Source organism: Microtus oregoni, unplaced genomic scaffold (assembly GCF_018167655.1).
Source record: "Microtus oregoni isolate MIOR12 unplaced genomic scaffold, Mior012 000054F_ref0000373, whole genome shotgun sequence".
Lineage (NCBI taxonomy): Eukaryota > Metazoa > Chordata > Mammalia > Rodentia > Cricetidae > Microtus > Microtus oregoni.
This window is the reverse complement of record NW_024543830.1, coordinates 3,169,361-3,190,666: the sequence shown is the minus strand read 5'-3', so window position 1 is coordinate 3,190,666 and position 21,306 is coordinate 3,169,361. Positions and strand designations below refer to the sequence as shown.

Below are 21,306 nucleotides of genomic sequence, written 5' to 3'. Positions count from 1 at the left end.
GGATGTCTACCCTCCAGAACAAGGGGAAAACAGCATACCGTTGAAGCCGCTCTGTCTGTTGGCACTGTTATGATGACCCTAGCACATTAATACAGCAGCCGACATGGAATATGTGTGATAGATATTTAACGAAGAGATGAACGTTACATATTATCTAGCAGCTAAGTTTGCCCCAAACTGACAATGAATTTCCACTAGTAAAATCAGAAAAAAGAAACCAACAACCAAAAACATTTATTATGAAAGAACACAGGCAAAAAAGATTTAATACAGGCTAGCCATGTGTGTTCTACTTACCTAAGGCATTTCCAAACCCCAGCACACACACAGCAAACCCCCTGTGCTCTGGCCCTCAGTTGCACGTCCCTTGCTCCCTCTCTGGCTGAATCAGCTTGTTGATCTCATGAAGCATTTGTTTAGGCTCTTTCTGGCCTGAGGCTTACACAATACACTATTTCTTACAAAAAATAAAATCATGCAGTTCACTCTATAAGAATTGCATGTGCCGCTGTTATTGGTATTGTCAGACAGTTTAAATTTTGCCAACTTGATAGAGAAGAAATAGTGTAACTAACGTGGCTTTAATTTGCTTTTCAGATTTCTAGCAAATATCTTTCATGTTTATCGAGCATTTTCACAGGTTTATTGGTAGTTTATTTCATAGTCAGTGAATTTTCTCTTGTGATAGTTTGGTGAAGCAAACATTTCTTCCTCCAGACAACTGTGTTTTTTTTTCTTTTCTGTGTCTGTGAGGAAGCTTTCCTAAACAAAAGCGTGTTTTAGAGCAACTTACAAACCACGGTGGCAGCCGGGTGGTGGTGGCGCACGCCTTTAATCCCAGCACTCGGGAGGCAGAGGCAGGCGGATCTCTGTGAGTTCGAGACCAGCCTGGTCTACAAGAGCTAGTTCCAGGACAGGCTCCAAAGCCACAGAGAAACCCTGTCTCGAAAAAACAAAAAACAAAAAAACAAACAAACAAACAAACCACGGTGGCCCACAGTCCTGCTCTGAAAACTACTTGTGTGCAGTGCTCTAGAACTGGTTAGAAGACAGACGACAGGAACCGCACTCGTAACAAGCCTACCTCAATTGAAAATAAAAGTCACCCACTTGGTCATTTCCTCTTGGGAATACAAAGATCTTATTTAACTGAATTTCCTGTTTTCCGAGTCTCGGAGTAGGAAGAATGTGGTGTCTGTAAACAAGAATGATTCTTGCTGTGGGTGATTCCCATACAGAAACTCATCTTCTTTGGTAGCCTCACAATGTTTTAGATGATAAACTCATTGGTAATCTATAGCTAGTATGAGTTTGGGATCATTAAATGATCTTGCACAGGGATTTTAGGCACCTTTTCCTCTTATTGGGTTGCCTTACCAAGCCTTAATACGAGGGAAGGAGCTTAGTCCTACCTCAACTTGCTATGCCATGTTTAGTTGACACCCATGGGAGGCCTGCCCCTTTCTGAACAGAAACAGAGGAGTGGATGGGGGGGGGGGTGGCCGGGAGGGACTGAGATGAGAGGAGGGAGAGAAAACTGCAGTCAGAATGTAAAATAACGGATAAATTTAATTCATTAAAAAGAAGGAAAAAATAAGTACAGAAAAAAGGAGAAACAGGTCAAAAGTACAGAAAATATTTTTAACAAAGTCATAGAAGGAAATTTCCCCAATCTAAAGAAGAGATGCTTATCAATGTACCACAATAAAAATAATTAAAAATCAAATGTTTAATAAGTTTAAAAAAAAGATCTTGCATAAGAGTCATGCTATAAGGCCAGCTCCAGTTTACCACCACCAGGCATATCAAAAACAACCTACCCAGAAAGCTAGAGCCACAGAGACAACTGTGATGTGCAAACAGAATTCTTCATGCAAATACTTTTTTCTTTGAGGCGTGGTCTCACTAGGTAGCCCTGGCTGGTCTGCAACTCAGCCTGTAGACCAGGCTGACCTTGATCTCAAGAGATCCCAGCACCCTACTCCCAAGAGCTGGGATCAAAGGTGAGCGCAACCCAGCCTGACTGAAAATCATTTTAAACTAATGATTTAAAGGTATTAAATCCTTTTAGCCATGTGATTTCGGCACATGCCTTAATCCCAGCACTCGGGAGATAGAGGAAGGGGGATCTTTGTGAGTTCGAGGTCGGGTTGGTCTACAGGTCCTGTTGTTCCAGGACAGCCAGGGCTACACAGAGAAAACCCTATCTCAAAAAATCAAAATTAAATAAGCAAAAAGGAAGACTAAAGAAAGAAAAAAAAATTCTCAAAAACAGTAAAATATTCAGTAGGAAGCTTTATTTACTTAGTTAGAAAACTGAAGGAACACATTTTCACAATTTTAGAGGTGACTTCTGGTCTCCTTCGAAGGATTTGGAACTTTTCGTATAATTTGCATGACCCGATTAAGGTTCTTTGCTCTGTCTAACCCGCATACTTCTTACAGTATGTTAACAGAACTGATACTTAGTGACGCCGAGAGCGTTGACTTTTGTTGACTTTTCATTTTTTTAGTTAGCATAAATGATGGGTTTCTAATAGCATTTTCATTCCTATTACAGTTATACCTTGTTCTGTTGTTTTTTTCAGTTTCTCTGTGTAGACCTGGCTGTCCTGGAACTCGCTTTGTAGACCAGGTTGGCCTTGAACTCACAGAGCTCCACCTACAGTTACACCCAGTTCTGTGGCGTTCCCCACCTTCCTGCCTCCAGCCCCTCCACTCCTCACCCCACCCTTCCCACAGCGCTCTGGTTCCCTTCCTCAACTAAACAGTTCCTCATTTTCGTTACTCGGTTGTCTATCTCGGTTCCCCTCTCTTAAAATCTTAACTGCCCCGTGGTGATCTCCTATCCAATCCTCTCTCCCTCCCTCCTTCTCCCTCCCCCGCATCTCTCTCGTCATTATTTTGAGGGAAATGTTTGAAGCACTAGCAGTCACTGATTTCTGGCAGTTCATTTGTCTTTCGGATTTTACAGTTCTCCAACGTAAAGGCGAGGAACAAAAGCATCCTTTGAGATGTGTGGCGTTGGTGACAGACCTGAGATCTGCTGCAGCTCTTTGGAAGCTGACGCTTTAGGATCCACTTTATTGCTAATCTTTCATTGCTTCTTAGATTAAAAAATGTTTCTCTTTAAATATTCTCAGGTTAGTTGCTTCAGCTCCAATGAATAACAGCCCCCAACCCACTTCAGGGTCCCTGGAAACCCGACGCCCCTGCAACCCAGCCAAGTCCAGAGCTGGACGCCGAGGATTCGCAGTCCCTGCGGTCCTCAGTAGGGGCTGGCGGAAGCTCCCCGGCCTTCTGGGGTCTCTGAGATCTCTCCGACAACATCCCTAAATGGTGCTCCCTTTGTTCATTCATTCAACAACCATGTGATCAATTTCAGCCTCCCTTCTCTTTTCGGAAAACCTATTCACTTTCAGCTCTAACACCGGGCACGTGTCACTGCCTAAATAATGACCACCGGGAGTCGGGAAGACGAATCTCGTCCACGACTTAGCAAATACAAATTGTCGTCCCAAGATGCGGCTTCAAGTTTGTCTGGATGCTTTAGAAACCAGGTCTCCGAGCTATGTAATCCAGCCGGGCTATCCGGAAACTTGCTACCGGAAAGGACTTGTCTCGAACCTGCGACCCCGCCACCTCGGCCTCCCCAGTGGCGTGCACGCGTCTCTGGAAAGGGTGCTCAGCAAACAGCACAGCCACGCTCCATGGTAGCTGTCTACCGCGACGCGCCAAGCCCTCCCCACGCAGAGACAGAAGCCAGCACAGCGGCTGTCAGAGGGAAGACAATGCCTCCCACTCCACGCCCGACGCGGGTCGGAAGTGGCCCCGGCCCGTGGCCGCCGAGACTGGGTCCGCGACTCCGCGGAGGAACTACAATTCCCAGTACCGGAGCTACCCGGACTCCCGGAAGCCAATACTTGGCCGACCGGAAGCAGCTGAGACCCAGCCAACAGGCCTGAGGTTAATTCAGCCAGGGAAAGGGGCGGGAAGGGCTGTGGGGCGCCTGTCAATTCGCCACTATGAACGTGGTTTTTGCAGTGAAGCAGTATATTTCCAAAATGATAGAGGACAGCGGGCCCGGCATGAAGGTACTTCTCATGGATAAGGAAACGGTGAGTTCGCTTTTGCTCCGCGTTTGTGAAGGAACCCGCCCTCCCTCAGAATTGCTGGTCCCCGTGCACTGCGGGTCTTAGCGTTGCCTTAAAGTCGACGGTCAGTTCTGTCTGGACGGCCCTGGGAAAGTTGTCTAAAGCTTTCCCAGCGGGTGTGCAGTGTAACCGGCACTGACCGGTGCCGAGGGACTTCTCGTACCTGAAGGAGTGTCTGCCAAGAAGTTGTTAATGGTCACAGGGACCACTTGGAAGACTTTAGGGTGACCCTGTCAACGTGGTTTTTAAAAGTAAATTGTTGGGGCTCACTGGAATGACAGATTATTTGTTGGCCACAACTTAAAGGGGTGGGGGGGTGCTTTTAAAGGGATGGAGGAAATCCTCTTTGGAGTTTCTGAGTTGTTCGTGTTCAGAGAGCAGGCTTTTGTTCCAACACGTCACTACCTGTTTTGGACATTCAGTAAATAGTCTTCTGTGTATTAGCATTTAAATTACCTAGGCAAGTGTTAATGGGAAAAAAGCTTAAGTATTGAAGCATGACTATTTCAGTCTGGACTAGTGTAATCTTGGCTCATTCTTTTTCTTTACAGACTGGTATAGTGAGTATGGTCTACACACAGTCAGAGATTCTTCAGAAGGAAGTATACCTCTTTGAACGAATTGATTCTCAAAACCGAGAGGTCATGAAACACCTAAAAGCCATCTGTTTTCTTCGACCTACCAAGGTACTCCACAAACTGAGCTGCCGTCTCCGCGGGCAAAGGCAGAATACTGATCTGAACGCATTAAGAAGGCAAAATAAATCTGTGTTATCATCATCTGTGGCATCAGAATTGCCCTGTTTGTCAGAGTTGTGGCCTTTCTTCCTCTCCTTCCCATGCCTCCCTTCACCCCGACAGCCAGTTTCTCCTTCAAGACATTTTTTAGATTGATGGCTATCCCCACGGCCACTAGCTCTCAGACGCTAGATCACGTGAGGCTGGACTGACATCTATACCTGGCACTGAACGCCACTGTCACTCTCTCATACAGCCCTGACTGCCTTGAACCTTCATCATCTTAATCCCGTCTCTACTTAGGACCGAGTGTGTCTTTATCATAAAAACAAGGGAAAGTTACCCAGTGACTCCTCTCGCGGCTCAGTCTTATTCTACAGTAAATCCAGTGTCCAACAGGAAAAGGTCCTCCTCCCACCAGTTTGGTCTCTCTTTACATACTTAGCTTCCTGTGCTCACGTCTGGACCTGCGAGCCAAGTGGGCTGTTTTATCATTCTCTACACGTTTATTCCTGAGCCCCTCCTCAGCTTTTGTCCATTGTCTTGCAAATCTGGCTTCCGTCCTTTCTTTCTAATGAAAACATAGAGTGGGGATGGGATGGGGTGGCCTGTGCCGAAGGCTGCGTGTGGGGCTCAGAGAACATCTTGCAGGACTCAGTTGTCTCCTTCCCTGTGACATCCCAGGACTCAGACTCAGGCCTTGGTGGCAGATGTCTTTACCACCTCTTCTCTCTGCCCCCCAAAACTTTCCTATGTCTTGTTTTTTAACATTCTCTCTCTCTCTCTCTCTCTCTCTCTCTCTCTCTCTCTCTCTTTTCTTGAAACAGGGCCTCACCATGGAGCCCTAGCTGACCTGGAACTCATGCTGAAAACCAGGCTGGCCTCAAATTTGTGACAGTCTTCCTGCCTCTGCCACCCAAGTGCTAGGATCGTGTCTGCCACCATCCTTGGCTTTGCTTTCTCTTGTCTCATATTCATGTTCGTCAACTCCAGTGTGCTTTTATCACGCTTGTATATTATGTACTTCCCAGAACGGCAGCCTGATTATGTCCTCCATCTTGAAACCCCGGATGACTTCTCATTGTTCTTATGGTAAAAACAGAGTCCTTCCTTGTTGGCTGCAGAGTCCAGCGTGGTCTACTTCCTGTCGCTTTTTGATCTCTCTGCCACTCTGCACTTTAGCTACACTACCCAGTTATATGCTGGTGTCTCATCATGCCACATGCCCTACATACCCATTCCTCCCTCTGCCTCAAACTTCCCTGACTTTACTGAGTAGGTCAGACATCCCTCTTACAAGCAACACCGCCTCCCTGTCTGTAACCAGTCATGGTCGAAGGTGCCTGTTTTCAGGCAAGGTTTTCACTATGCAGTTCTGGCTGGCTGAAATTTCCAGTAATCGCCAACTACTCATACTCTGCCTCCTGAGTTCTGGGATTACAGACGTGAGGCTTACTTGGCAAAGCTACATGGGTTTTATGATTAATACCTAGCTTACCTATCATAATAAGCTCCATGACAGCAGAAGTTTTATCTGGTTGTCCATCCTATTATGTGCCTACTACATAAAAGATGTTTAAGAAATAGTTGCTAAATTAATGTGGTTTTTTTCGTATTTGTTATTTTCAGACATGAAATTTTGGTCATTAAGAGTGGTCTTAGAGTTGACGTAGTCTGTTATCTCCTGACATAAAATGAGGAGACCTCTTTTATAGCCATATACACTCTCAAACTCTCTTGGTTTCACGTTGTCTACCTTTTTACCTGGCCCTATAAAGCAGCAATGTTAGATTTAAATTGCTTGTTAGAAACAGTTTGTCTTTAAGATTATAGGATGAGCTTGGCATGATAGCACATGTCTGTTTTTCCAGCACTTGGGAGATAGAAGCAAGAGGATCTGAAGTTCAAAGTCATCCTTAGCTGCATAGTAAGTTTGAGGTCTCCTTGGGTTCCATGAGATTCTCTCTCAAACAATAACAAAAGCAAAAGGGGTTGGAGATATGGCTAAGCAATCAGAAGCACTTGCTGCACAGTCAAGAGAACCAAGGTTTAGATCCCAGCACCCACATAACTAGCTAGGCATCCCCATATGCCTTTAACCCAGGTCCAAGGGCAGTGAGTGGCGGCCAGAAAATCACTGGGACTTGCTGGCTTCCAACCAAGCCAAGAAATGGGAGCCTTAAACTCAGAGAGAGACCCTGCCTCAAATGAATGTCAGGAAGTGATAAAGGAGGATACCCAACACTCTTTTCTATCCTTCCAGCATGTGTGCACCCACAGACACATTGTACACACACTCACTCAATAAATCTAATAACACAATAGAAATGTTATAAAGATAACATTTTCTGTAGCTTGAATGACAGTGTAAAACCTTTTCCCCGTTAAGTCGGCATTGTATACTTCTGTTTGGTTGTTTGCTTGCATTCAGGCAGGGTCTGGCTCTGTCATCCAGGCTGACTTGGTTATGCTTTCTGAGTGCTGGGATTTGTATTCAGCACCATCTCAGTTGCAGTGAGCATTTCTTAGAACTATTTTTTTTTAACACTATTGGCACAAGTTAAAATTTTTAATTGTTTTTAAAGGATATTAACAGTGACACAATCAAGCAGCAGGGCCTTTGCTACTACAAATTTTAGTTTTAAGGCCTGATTTAATTTGAAATTTAACCATATATTCTGTATTGAAAACAGACCAAGTGTTCATTAGAACAGTCTGTGATTCGAATTCTCATGTTTGGCTTTATAAGAAGAACTGGAAGGGGAGATGGCTCATTGGTTAGGAGTATGTACTGCTCAGAGGACTCAGGTTTGAGTCCCAGCACCTATGTCGGGCAGCTCACAACCACCCCTGTAGTCTGATGCCTCCTCCTCCAGGAGCAAGGGTGTGTGCGTTCACACCCAAACACACACACTCACACACAAAACTTAAAAATAAGTCTTAAAAGGACTGAATTTTTTGCTTCTAATGTAGTTATAGAAGGAGTCATGGGCTGATACAAATACTTCATAAATATTGTAGTTATGAACTCTTAGACCTCAATAAATTAAAAGCCAAAGTGAATATGATTAAGTTATATTTTTTTCTTGTTTTTAAAGAACTGCACACATTTTGGTGTTCTAAGTAAGAAACTTGATCAGATTAATATAGTTTATTGATAAGCAGCTTGAGGCAGATTTGCAGTTAGCAATTTTACGCTATATTTCATGTGTCCTTTAGTTTTACCTTAATTTAGCCAAGATATTGCAGATAGTTGATATTTAGCATATATGTATATTTAATTGTATCTAACATCCTTATGTGTTTAATGTCTTATTTGCATCCTTCATTACCCAATAGATGTGCATACTGTTAGACTCCAAGTAAATCAATCAATAAATTGTGATACTTACTAGTTTTTGAGTTTACAGTTATGGAAGCCAGAGAACAATCTGCAGGAGCCGGTTCTCCCCTCCCTCTGTGTGGGTGCCTGGGATTCAACTCAGATGATTAGACTTGGCAGCAAGGGCTCTTGTCTACTGAGCCATCTTGCCAGCCCTGACTACTTTTTACTGAGACAGCTCTGCTCATGCTCCATTTGTTCTTTGTTTTCTAGGAGAATGTGGATTATCTGATCCAGGAGCTCCGAAGACCCAAATACAGTATTTATTTTATTTGTAAGTATGTTGGCTCACGTTTTTAGTCATGTGTGTATCCAGCTAGACTAGGCCATTAGCAGCTGTATCATAAAGCTCACTGAATGCATCACTTAAAAGCTGGTGTATTCAAAGTATTAAGAATAGTGTAGGGACTGGACAAATGGCTCCGTGGTTAAGAACATTGGTTGCTGTTCCAGAAAACTAGGGTTGAATTCCCAGCACCCACAGAGTAGCTCACAACCATCTACTCCAGTTTCAGGAGATCTCACACCTTCTAGCCTCCACAGACACTGCATACACATGGTGGACAGACGTACATGCAGGCAAATATATATACAAAACAAAAATGATTTACCTTTAAAATTAGGTAGTGGCCATCATTCTCTTTCTGAAACCAAAATAACAGTTTCCCATCATCAATGCTTAGATTTAAGGCTGATGTATGAGCCAGGAGTTGTAAGTAGCCAAATCTCGTGCTTTTCCTCCATCAGAGTGTTTACTTACTCTCGTGTTTCACCTGTGAATTGAGGTATAGAAACTAATTTATTTGGGGAAAGCATGTGTGTGGGTTTATTGGATAATGAAGAATGTGAAGAATGTGTCTGTACACCAGATGAGCTAATCCTCTTGTGTGTCCACATGGGGGCGTGCATAGGGAGACTCTGAGGTTCATGCCTACTCAAAGTTTATTTGGAATTTTCTTCCATTTGGCTATGGAAGTTACAGTTGGTCTCCTCTAGGTGTCAGCATTGCTCTTTGTAGACTTAGAAAAGTCTGGTGCTGGCTCCAAAACCAGCTACAAACTTAGCACCTAGAAAGTAGGGCGCCTAGGCAAGGCCTGTAAGACCAGCACTCAAGAGCAGAGGCAGGCAGATCATGACCACCCTGGTCTAGGCCAGCCAAAGCTACATAGACAGACCTTGTTTAAAAAATAAAATAAAATAAAATAAAAGGAAGAAGAAAGGAAGGGAGGGAGGGAGAGAGAGAAAAAAGAAAGGAAGGAAGGAAGAAAAAAAAGAAAGAACACAAGATGTTTTTAAGCTTTGGGAATTTAGACTATTGTCTAAGTTTTAGATTTATATTTTAGTACATCTTAGCTAGAATATACAAATTTCTTTTACCATATTTTACTATTTAATTATGCCAAAAATTAGCAGGGTAGTAGTAATGCGCCTTTAACCCCAACACTCAGGAGGCGGAGGCAGAGGCAGGCAGATCTCTGAGTTCAAGGACAGCCTAGTCTACAGAGTGAGTTCCAGGATAACCACGGCTACACAAAGAAACCCTGTCTCAAATAATAATAATGTCAAAAATTAACTTTAAATGATATTTTAGATTTTATAAAGAGCTGTGTCATGCTTTATTTCACTTGATTCTTTACACCATCTAACAGGTAAAAATATTTTTAATAGTTTCTCATCCTACATTTTGTTTATTAATAGTCATAGCTTTTATTTTTTAAATTAAACTATGTAAAAATAAGTGCAGATTCACATGTCTGATGGTTTGTCCCCCGCAAAACAAACAAACTCATGTTGAAATTTAATCCTGCTATGAAATATTGAGATGGGACTGTAAGAGGTAATTAATCTCTTATGAAATATTGAGATCATACTGTAAGAGATAATTAATCTGTCCGTATGATTGATGGATTAATGTCTTAAGAGAGTCCATTACCCTATGATGCCCTGCACTTCACTGCCAGGAAGAAGGTCCTCACTACATGCGGCCTTTAAAGCTTGAACTAGAACTCGGAGCCAAGATGACAGTGATATTGTGCTATTGGCACAGAAAATAAACTACAGCGATGCATAGTTATAAACCCACAGAAATCCGGAGCGCTTTTGCCCAGTCTCCCCTAATGCAGCAGTCAACATGACAGTAGCACAGTGTCACAACCGGGATAGCAACTGGGACACAGGCAGCAGAGGCTCTGATCCGTCACCAGGAGGTCCCTTATCTGCCCTTTTGTTGACCATATCCACTTGTACCCAGTGGCTGCTACTCTCTTCTTTCCATAACCTTTGTTATTCTAAGAGTCTTCTGTAAGCAGAACAGTGCGCCACTTTGGGGGCTGGCTCTTTTCCTTGAGCGTACTTCTCGGGTGGCTGTAGATCTGAGTAGGGTTCCACTATCTGTTCATTAACTACTCACCCCCAAAGGGCATCTGGGCTGTTCCCGTGTGTCTGCTTGGGATTGCGTCTGTTTCCAGGCAGACATACCCTTCATCTATTTAGTGTGAATGACAGCCAGTAGCACACGTGCTGGGTCACATGGTAGTGGTGTGGTTAATATTTTTCAGAGTGACCGTACCATTTCACATCCACACTAGCAATGAAAGGGCAGCTCAGCATCTCTGCATCCCTGCAGTCATTTGGTGGTGCTGATGCCCACGTTAGCCAGTGTGATAGGTGGTGTAGGTCCTTCTGTATTTGTGTTGCTTTCATTGGTTAAATAAAGGGACTGCCTTGGCCTTTTGATAGGGCAGAAACTTAGGTAGGCGGGAAAGACAGAACTGGATGCTGGGAAGAAGAGCAAAGTCAGGCAGAAGCCATGGTTCTCCTGCCCGAGACAGTCGCTTTGTAAGCCACAGTCAAGTGGTGATGCACATTAATGGAAATGGGTTAAACTAATATGTGAGAGTTAGCCAATAAAAGGCTAGAGATAGTGGGCCAGGTAGTGTTTAAATGAATACAGTTTCTGTGCTGTTATTTCAGGGCTAGCCGGGCGGCGGGACACAGCGTCCTCCCTACTACAGATAGGTGTCTGCCTCCACCTAGCAGCATGGTCCTGGAAGCCTCAGAGTGGTGAGGAGACAAAGAAAGGACGCACACAAAGACATATGTAGAGAAAAGATGGGTCATATGGGCCGCATGCACGCTGATGCAGCAACCCAGAACCTCAGTGAGTTTATTATGGACAGGGAGGAGCGACAGCCCTGTGTGTAGATAGTTTCCTAGGAGATCTCTGTAGAGAGAACAGCTCAGGCTGTAAACATCTGGAGGAGCGAACTGCAGATGTTAGTCTTTGGTACACACTGACAACATGCTTTTGTCCGTTGTTTGTTTTCTTTTCTTTTTTAAAGGCAAGGTGTTTCTTTGTATAACAACTCTGACTGTCCTGGAACTCACTCTGTAGACCAGGCTGGCCTCAAGCTCACAGAGATTGGCCTGTCTCTGAGTGCTAAGATTAAAGGCGTGTGCCTCCACTGCCCAGCGAACACTGCCAACATTCTAACTCCTACCAGAGGAAGGTTTTGCTATCCTCTGAGCCACATGGCAAGGCTTTGCTAATTTCCCATGGGTCTGAGGCATTACTTCCTGATGTGGCCATGCCCATGTATAGTCATTTTAGTTAAGTCAAATCACAAGCTACAGCCTCAGTTCTAGATACGTATATATAATTTTTATGTTGCTCCTGCCTTCTGTATTTAAGTCAATACATAATAGAAGCATTCATTTTCTGAGTTTCTTTGCTAAAAAATGGAATGGGGGCATGTAGCTTCACTTCCTCCACACAGTATCCCTGTGTAGCAAAGGCTAGTAAATCTAATACTTATGAAGATAGTTTTATTTGGGCTATAAATCTATAAAGCAGAAGAAAAATTACATTAGTACTAAATTGTATAAAGTATAAACTTGAAATTAGGATACGGCAATCAATTTTGGAATTTTATTTGGTTAAAGTAAACTAAAATAAATTAGTATTTAGTAATTTTATTCAATACAGACTTTTAGCACAATTTAAGTTAACACTAAACTGGCCTTCTGTTCATCTCATTTTTAATAATTTTAGATCTATATGTCTTATTTAACAGACCCCTTTTATTTAAAAAAACTTTATGGAAAATGTCAAATGCATTTAAGTAAAATAGATAAATCCCAGTGTCCCAGCCACACCCAGCCTTGTCTGAACTATGCTCCCATCTTTTATGTCCAACAATAGTTTTTTAACAAATCTATGCTGTCATATACGTTTTATCCATTAATATTTCAGTATGAATCTTTAATAGAGATAGATTCATCTAGTAAAAATGAAAAGTAACTCCTATTTCATGAACTCAAGTCAGTGTTCAGATTTCAAATTCTCTCTTTTCTCTCTTTCCCTCTCTTTTTTCTTTGTTTGAGTCAGAATCAAAGTAAGATCCACATATTAAACCTTACTGGTCAGTATGTTGAGTCTCCTAATTTTCTCTAGGTCCTCTTCTTCCATGTAACTGTTTTACTGAGGAAGCAGTTATGTTTGCTACAGGCTGGAGCTTCCTGATTTCATCACTGTGGGTAGTTCTAGTACTCCTTCAAGTTAAAGTTCATGTTATACAAGCTATCCATGTGTATCTATAAGTGGATAAAGAACTTGATATGGATTAAGTTTTGGCAAGAATACTAAAAGGTGGAGCTGGAGAGATGGCTCAGAGGTTAAGAGCACGGGCTGTTCTTCAAGAGGTTCTGAGTTCAATTCCCAGCAACCACATGATGGCTCACAACCATCTGTAATGAGAGCTGGTGCCCTCTTCTCGTGGGCAGGGGTACATGCAGGCAGTACATGTATACATAATAAATACATCTTGAAAAAAAAAAGAAAAAAAAAAGGTGGTGCTGTATGGTTTCTCTGGTCATTTCTCCTAGTGATATTGTTAGTGAGATCAATGTTTATAGGTTATTTGATAGGAATTGAAAGGAAAGTCTTTTTTTTTTAGTTATAAATTGATTGGCCCATTAGCTCAGGCTTCTTATTAACTCTTATAACTTATATTAGCCCATTATTCTTATCTGTGTTAGCCATGTGGCTCAGTACCTTATTCAGCGGGGCAGTCACATCTTGCTTCTTCTGTGGCTGGGGCAGGACTGCAGAGGAATGGGCTTCTTAAAATGGAATTATTCTATCATTCACATTCCATGGGGTTTTTAGATGGAATGTTTCTATTAAAAAATTCCCTCATCTGTTACTTGATACAGCTTACATGTAAAGTAGGATAAAAGTTTACTCCTTCCCTGTATTTGCCACTGAAGGTAACAGTCTGAGCTGCAGCATCCTCTGATACCGTCAATGATGATCTTTTTAAAAATCTATTTGACTTTATTTTATGCGCATTGGTGCAAAGGTGTCAGATCCCCGGAACTGGAGTTACAGACAGTTGTGAACTGCCATGTGGGTGCTGGGAATTGAACCTGGGTCCTCTGAATGTAGTGATATTTCATTTGTATTTTAATAAATAAAGCTTGCCTGAAGATCAGAGAGTAAAACAGCCACACTGGTCAGCCTTACAGACAAGGCAATGGTGGCACACACCTTTAATCCCAATAGCCACACCAGGTTGCCAAAGAATGTGGGAGTAGTGATGTACACCTTCAATCCCAACACTAGGGAGGAATATAAGATGGGAGAAGACATCACTCAGTCTCCATCTCATTCTGAGATTCCTGGAGGCAGAATCACCATTTCAAACTGAGGTAGAGGTAAGAGTCAGTGGCTAACTGTTTTGCTTTTCTGACCTTCAGGGTGAACCCCAATATCTGTCTCTGGGTTTGTATTAATCGTGACACATCTGGAAGAGCAGCTAGTGCTCTTAACCGCTGATCCATCTCACCAGCCCTGATGGTCTTTTTTTTTAATTCAATTTTTTTTTAATTAAAAATTTCTGCCTCCTCCCCGCCTCTCTTTTCCCTCCCCCTCTCCCCACTCCCCCTGCCCCACTCCCCTCCCTGCCTCCCTCTCCAGTCCAAAGAGCAGTCAGGGTTCCCTGCCCTGTGGGAGTCCAAGGTCCTCCCCCCTCCATCCAGGTCTAGGAAGGTGAGCATCCAAACCGGCTAGGCTCCCACAAAGCCAGTACATGCAGTAGGGTCAAAACTCAGTGCCATTGTCCTTGGCTGCTCAGCAGCCCTCATTGTCCTTCATATTCAGTGAGTCTGGTTTTATCCCATGCATTTTCAGTCCCAGTCCAGCTGGCCTTGGTGATCTCCTAATAGATCAGCCCCACCGTCTCAGTGGGTGGATGCCCCCCTTGTGGTCTTGACTTCCTTGCTCAAGTTCTCCCTCCTTCTGTTCCTCATTTGGACCTTGGAAGCTCAATCCATTGCTCCAGTGTGGGTCTCTGTCTCCATCCATCGCCAGATGAAGGTTCTATGGTGATATGCAAGATATTCGTTAGTATGGCTATAGGATCGGGCCATTTCCTGATGGTCTTTTTTTAAGTATTCACTTTTGGGTTTAAACATTGTTGTGCTCCTCATTCCAGCCTGAAGGTGCGTGACGTGGACATGTGCCACAGTGTGTGCTGAACTTCCCTGATTTGTTAGGCTTTGCCTGGGGCCTGTAGAGGACTAATTGCAGCAAAACTCCACTGGTGCCATTGGGCCAACTGTGGCGTGTCTGTTTCAGATTTCAGTAACGTGATCAGCAAGAGTGACGTGAAGTCGTTAGCTGAAGCCGATGAGCAGGAAGTCGTGGCTGAAGTTCAGGTAAAGTTGGGTCCTGGATCCTCCCTTGTATTGTCCCCGTTAAACTATTTCAGTCTAGAAATAAGGAAGTGCTGTGACAAAATAAATGTGCACATACTAGATAGATTAACATTTACAGAATTTGAATGAAGTGTTAGATCGCCTAGAAATAGAATGAATGGAATCAGTGGGAAGGAGCAGAGTGGGCTGATGAATTGGGGGACAGTTTCACAGTTGGGGAACAGAATCAAGTATGCTCTTTGTTAGTTTATCATAGTTTATGAACCTTAGTTTAAAAACCTTCATCAATACGATTGTGCCTGATTAGGAGAGAATAAAATCAAAGGCTGTGAGTGAGATGTCTTAACATTCTCTTTGAGAGGCCCATACTTTGGGAGCTAATAAAAGACTTTGTCACTAGGCTAAAACTTGGAAACTCCTAAGCACTTACTTTGTATGCTACATAATATATAACATTAGCATGTATAATGTTATTTTTCCTTCTTTAATAGTTCAGTGTTATAGAATACATCTATCATAAATATTTGAATATATTTATCACCTACATGAAAAGTACTGTCTTCACAGGCAACAAACTAGTTTTGAATTTTTCAAAAAGATATTCTAAGTGGTAAAACATATAAAAAGAATAACCTATTTTAAATCATATCCTCCTACATAAGAATACACTGGGCATATAATGTGGTGTATTCTATAGCGGTGTTTTATTTTATTTTGTTTACTAATGAAAAATTTACATTGTTGTGTATACTTTAACTTTTTAAAAGATTTATCATTGCTGGTGTTTATAGTTAGTTCAGTTCCCCCATACCTTCTGCTACTCAATTATTATTTGAACATCTTGTACCTTTTCACCCTGTATGTTCCCATTTGATTACAAAACTTGATACAGCCGGAGTCCATAGCGCTCGATACAGCCGGGGTCCATAGACTGGGTACAGCCGGAGTCCATAGAACTGGGTACAGCTGGAGTCCATGGATTAACTGATTTTTACTTTTTATTTGCAGGAATTTTATGGTGATTACATTGCTGTGAATCCACATTTGTTTTCCCTCAATATTTTGGGTTGCTGTCAGGTATGAAAGGCAAGGATTTTCAAAATAAGTTAAATTAATTCACCAAGTAACTGGAGTTAGAGAAAATTAAGGTATTTTCTCTTAATATGTTTTTAACAAAAAGGGCCGAAATTGGGATCCAGTGCCGCTGTCGAGAACAACTCAAGGACTGACCGCTCTCCTCTTATCTCTGAAGAAGTGCCCCATGATTCGCTATCAGCTTTCATCAGAGGCTGCAAAAAGACTTGGAGAATGTGTTAAGGTGTTGTACTCCTATTCCTGTTCTAAAAACCTCAAGGCTAGTCGTTTCCCTAGAAATATCTGAACTGCTGGACGTGGTGGTGCATTCCTTGCAGGCAGATCTCTGAGTTCAAGGTCAGCCTGGTCTACACACTAAGTTCCATACCAGGCAAGACCCTATCTCAAAAAGAAAAAAAAATGAAAGACAAAACGAGAGAAAGAAAGTGAACAAAGAATATCTTCTTTGTTAGTTTTATTGGCAAAGAAGAACGGCTATAGAATTCAAAACAATAAGAAAGGAACAAATTGGCACTAAGACCCTTAGATTTAACCTAAGAAACATTCGCAGCTGTTTACAGTTAAACCACTTTAAAGTAGGCTTTCAAGTCCTGGTTTTTTAACTAGTGTGCTACAAAACTTTATGAAACCTTTGAGTCCTTTTATGGGAGGCCCGTGAGGGTGGAAAACTTTCTACTGTTTTTTTATTCATTTCCTATTTTGTCAGCTCTACTTAGAGCTACCGGGTTAACCAAGCTATTTTTCTCTTTTCTCTTCAGCAAGTGATAAGTAAAGAATATGAGCTCTTTGAATTCCGGCGGACAGAGGTTCCTCCGCTGCTTCTCATTCTAGATCGCTGTGACGATGCCATCACCCCACTGCTCAACCAGGTGCAGAGCCCTTTGTTAACATAAAGGAGGATGGTTTGCAGCTCAGTAAAATATGACAATAGCATCCTTTCTATTCACCTCCTTGTTTTCAGCTGTTCTTGATTTCTGCCTTATGTTTTCTGGTGTTTTGGTGTCCTGCTTTTCCGTCCCCATCATTCCTGCTGGTTTCTGCCTCTTTCCTCTCTCTCTGTCCCTTCAGCCGCTGCCTCACTCTCATCCAGGCAACTTTCCAGTGTCTCCTTTTCCAACCTTACTGCCCGTGTGTAGGTGTAATCCCATCTCTTGCAGTAACAGTGAAACAAGCATTTATACAGGTCCTTCTTTTTATTTCTCTTCGATCTATATCCTACAAAACCAAGGCTGTTAAATGGCAGCTTTCAACTTAAATTACAGCTTCTGACCTGAAAATCCTTGTTGTTCCCCATTGCCCTACTGGGCTAAAATCACGTTCCTGATTTTGATACCCAGGCACCGTCGCTGAAAGCCTCCAGCTCTCTGCCATAGAGGCGCAACATGGTTTCTTGCCATTGTGCTTTTAAAGTGACTTTGTCTAAGCTCTGGGACGTTGGGATACCATCTCTTCCCTGCTTTCCCTGTAAAACACTTCTCCCTTGAAACTTCTCAGAAGCCAGAGCGCAGCTTCTTAAAGGCTGCTTTGGCCGGGCAGTTTGCTGTCTCCCTCGAGCTGTGTAGCATTGTCTCTGGTCCCATGCTGCACTTGCTAAGTTGTACCGTTGGTTGTTTTGACGCTGTCTTAGACAGTGCACTCCCAAGGCAGCCTGTGTCCGCTCAGGTTTATTCTTTGCAAATTTAAGCAGTTCCTTGTATGTAGTTAGGTCTGTGAGTGGAGATTTGGGATGCAGAGAAAGAGGAGTCATCCCCAGCTCAGTTTCTTCTCAGCACAGAGTAACGTCAACGCTAGGGTAGTCCACGGTGGAAGGGGGCGCCTCTGTAGTGTGAGGTAACATCTGGCCACAAAAGGAAGAAAGGGAAGGGGAGGAGGAGGGGAGAGAGAAATGACTCAGTAGCTAAGAGCACATACTGCTCTTGCAGAAGACTTGAGTTCTGTTCTCAGCCCACACACTGGGCAGCCCACAGCCACGTTTAACTCCTGCTGCAAAGGAATCCAGTGCCCTACCTGGTCTTTAAAACAGGCATTGTACTCATGCCCAAACTCACACTCAAACTTACATAATGAAAAAATAAAAAGTAAGTCTTTTTTAAAACAGCAGAAAAGTAACTATCTATGAGTTCTATATCCCAAAGAAAAACAAGTTTCACTGAGAACCTGTGGTGTGCCATGTAGTAAACTAAGTATTCTATGTAAGGTTAAAAGACAGTCTCTTGTCCTCAAACCTGTATCTCAAGAAGAGAGGAGAAAAGAGATTTTACGTGTAGAGTGAGCTCTGTGGTAGAGCCACCACGACGACGTCCACTTTGCTCTATCCCTGTCAAGGCCCAAAGGGCTTTCTCAGGAGCCTCTCTGCAGAGCTGCACAGTACGGTGCCCATGTTTTCACAGCTCCATGCCTGTTTCTTCCCACTCAGTGGGTTGCTCTTTTTCCTCTGAGTGGTGTGTGCGCTCCACCTTACCTATCTGTCCAGGACTACTTTGTTCTGGAGGTTAAAAAAAAAAAAACCTTCCTTTGCTTTCTTTCTCTTTTCTTTTCTTCTCTGTGTGTGGGTGTTTTGCCCATGTTTGTGTCTGTGCACCACTTGTCTGTCTCTTGCCCACGGAGGCAAGAGAGGACATTGGCTCCCCTAGAACTGGAGTTACAGACAGTTGTGAGTTACCATAGGGGTGCTGGGAAATTAACCCAGGTCTTCTGGAAGAGTGACTGGTGCTCTTAACCACTGAGCCGTCTTACTCTTTGACAAATCTTTTAGGCCATAAAACACCTTCTTTTGGGGTAGAGAGATAGCTCGGCCTTATAAGCACAGGTTGCTAGAGAGGGGAGCAGAGAAAAATGCAGAGCTCAATAAAATTAATAATTAAAAAAAAAGAGCATAGGTTGCTCTTCCAGAGAATCCAAGTTCATTTCCCAATACCCATTTGGGCCACTCACAACTGCCTGCAATTCTAGGCCCGTAGGATCTGATACCCATTTTTGGCTTCCAAAGGCATCCATACACATACACATACAAATAAACAAATTTTAAAGGACTTTAATACATCTTAAGTGTTTTCTGTTTTTAAAAAAATATGTATGGGTGCTTTGTGTGAGTGTATGTCTGTGCAATACAAGTGTGCCCGGTGCCCATGGAGGCCAGAAAAGGTTGTTGAATCCCTGTCACTGGAGTTACAGACAACTGTGAGCTGCCATGTGGGTACTAGTAATTGAACCTATGTCCTTGGAAGAACCGCTGGTGTTCTTAACCACTGAGCCATCTCTCCAACCTCCTTAAATTACTTCTTAATAAACTTAGTTATAAATGTACACATAAACATCTCTAGCATTTGGGGATTATAGATAGTGAATTGTTTAAAGATACTTAACTATTAAAAATCCACTCTCCATAAATGGTGAGAAGGCAGCTTTGTGGCATTTTACCTTTCTGGTTTTTAACCAAACTGATTTACGTTATTAAAGGCTAGAACTCAATCCTTCTTCACAATTCATACTTAGTTAAAACATAAGATAAAATGGATGCTGAGACAAGTGTCTGATTATGCCAATGTTTTGATTAACTCGCAAGGTTTTTTTTTTCTGGTAATATTAGTGTTCCTGGGATAAATATAGAACCACTCAGATCTGCAAGAACACACTTCTCAGACAGCAGAAAACCACAGAAGCGTGCAGGAAGTGGTACAGCTTTTAACTGCAGTACCAATATAGCCCTATCTGTGAAGCCAAAAATATACTCTTAATTCATAATCAAAAAGCTAATGATAGCTATAATTGTTTTCTTTCTATCAAGAATATTAATCTTGTTGGGTTTTGTCTAAAGTATAAAAGTAGAAGCATTTTGACTTTTTTAGAGTGTTTAAGCAATTAAAATGATAATCTTAATACTTACTAGAGAACAAGGTATTAATAAAAATATGAACTAAATAGAGAAACTTGGTGTGAAACAAATTATTAAAAATATTATCACTCTTTGTTTTCCTAAACACTTGGTATTGTCATGTTTTGTCATTTGCCAATTCTTTTTGACATACTTCTTTAGTGGACATACCAGGCCATGGTCCATGAACTCCTGGGCATAAACAACAACCGGATTGATCTTTCCAGAGTGCCAGGAATCAGCAAAGACTTAAGAGAGGTGGTCCTGTCTGCTGAAAATGACGAGTTCTATGCGAATGTAGGTGGCTTTAATCTCTCAGTTGTTTTTACATAAAGTGTCAGTACTGGCGCATGAGGGTTTGTGGGAAAGGGTGACAGACTTCTCGCAGTTAGACTGAATCTCAGGATGGCAAGACTTGGGTGCTGGCCTTGGCAGTATTTTTTTGAGTGCTTACATAGTTACTGACTTCCCTCCTTTCTGGTAGCTCTTTGTGAGAACAATGATAGTATTCATCACTAGTGTCCTGGCTAATAGCCAGACTTGGTAACTAAAATGGAATTTGTCCTTCTAGTCTGTGTTCAGAATTCTTTTCACTTCTTTTATGACATCTGAAAATCCGCTAGTTTTGAACTTTTTTCTGACTTCCTTTTTCACAGAACATGTACCTGAATTTCGCAGAGATTGGTAGCAATATAAAGAATCTCATGGAAGACTTCCAGAAGAAGAAACCAAAAGAACAGCAAAAGCTAGAATCCATAGCAGATATGAAGGTAAGTCACTCACACAGATGTTCACCTGTGAGTCTTCAGAACTAATTATGTCGGCAACATTTTTGGAATATTCCAGGTCTAATTTCTACTTTGATTCTTGTTTGCTTGTAAGTTTTGTAGGGTGGATTGTGGTATTTGAGACTGTCTAGTCATTGCTACGTAGCTCAGGCTAGCCTCAAGCTTGGGAGGTCCTGCCTTCACCTCCCACGTGTTGGGATTCCAGATGTGGGCTATCAGCCCAGCTCCTTGTTAGTGTTGTTCTATTCTGTTGGTGAGGTGCACTTACTCCTTAGACCACACTGTCGCCATGTGGACCTGCCTGGAGCTCGTGGCAGTACTCAACGTCTCACCTCCAAGTGCTGGAATTACGGGCACTGCTCATCACATCCAGCAAGTCATTTTGTTTAGTCTGAGACATTTTCTACAAGTTTCTCTTTAATAATAGCATGATGACACATCTATCATAATCATGTATTTCCTTCCATTCTTCATTATGTCTGGCCTCTATAAAGACCCTAAGGAGATGTACCTGCTTTTCTCTTCTTAAGAATAATAAATGCCATGTGCTTGAGAATCA

General features: G+C 42.4%; 1 protein-coding gene across 1 annotated transcript in view; it reads left to right on the top strand.

Moving 5' to 3' along the window:
- The first annotated feature begins 3,858 nt into the window (after positions 1–3,858).
- LOC121437932 (vacuolar protein sorting-associated protein 45) overlaps positions 3,859–21,306 on the top strand; it is a 64,022-nt gene continuing 46,574 nt past the window's right edge. Inside the window, exons 1-9 of the mRNA XM_041638070.1 lie at positions 3,859–4,118; positions 4,706–4,840; positions 8,487–8,547; positions 14,911–14,990; positions 15,999–16,067; positions 16,171–16,308; positions 16,844–16,954; positions 20,122–20,256; positions 20,616–20,729. Of these exons, the coding sequence (XP_041494004.1) occupies positions 4,026–4,118; positions 4,706–4,840; positions 8,487–8,547; positions 14,911–14,990; positions 15,999–16,067; positions 16,171–16,308; positions 16,844–16,954; positions 20,122–20,256; positions 20,616–20,729 (936 nt within the window). The 5' untranslated portion in view covers positions 3,859–4,025. The remainder of the gene's footprint in view (positions 4,119–4,705; positions 4,841–8,486; positions 8,548–14,910; positions 14,991–15,998; positions 16,068–16,170; positions 16,309–16,843; positions 16,955–20,121; positions 20,257–20,615; positions 20,730–21,306) is intronic.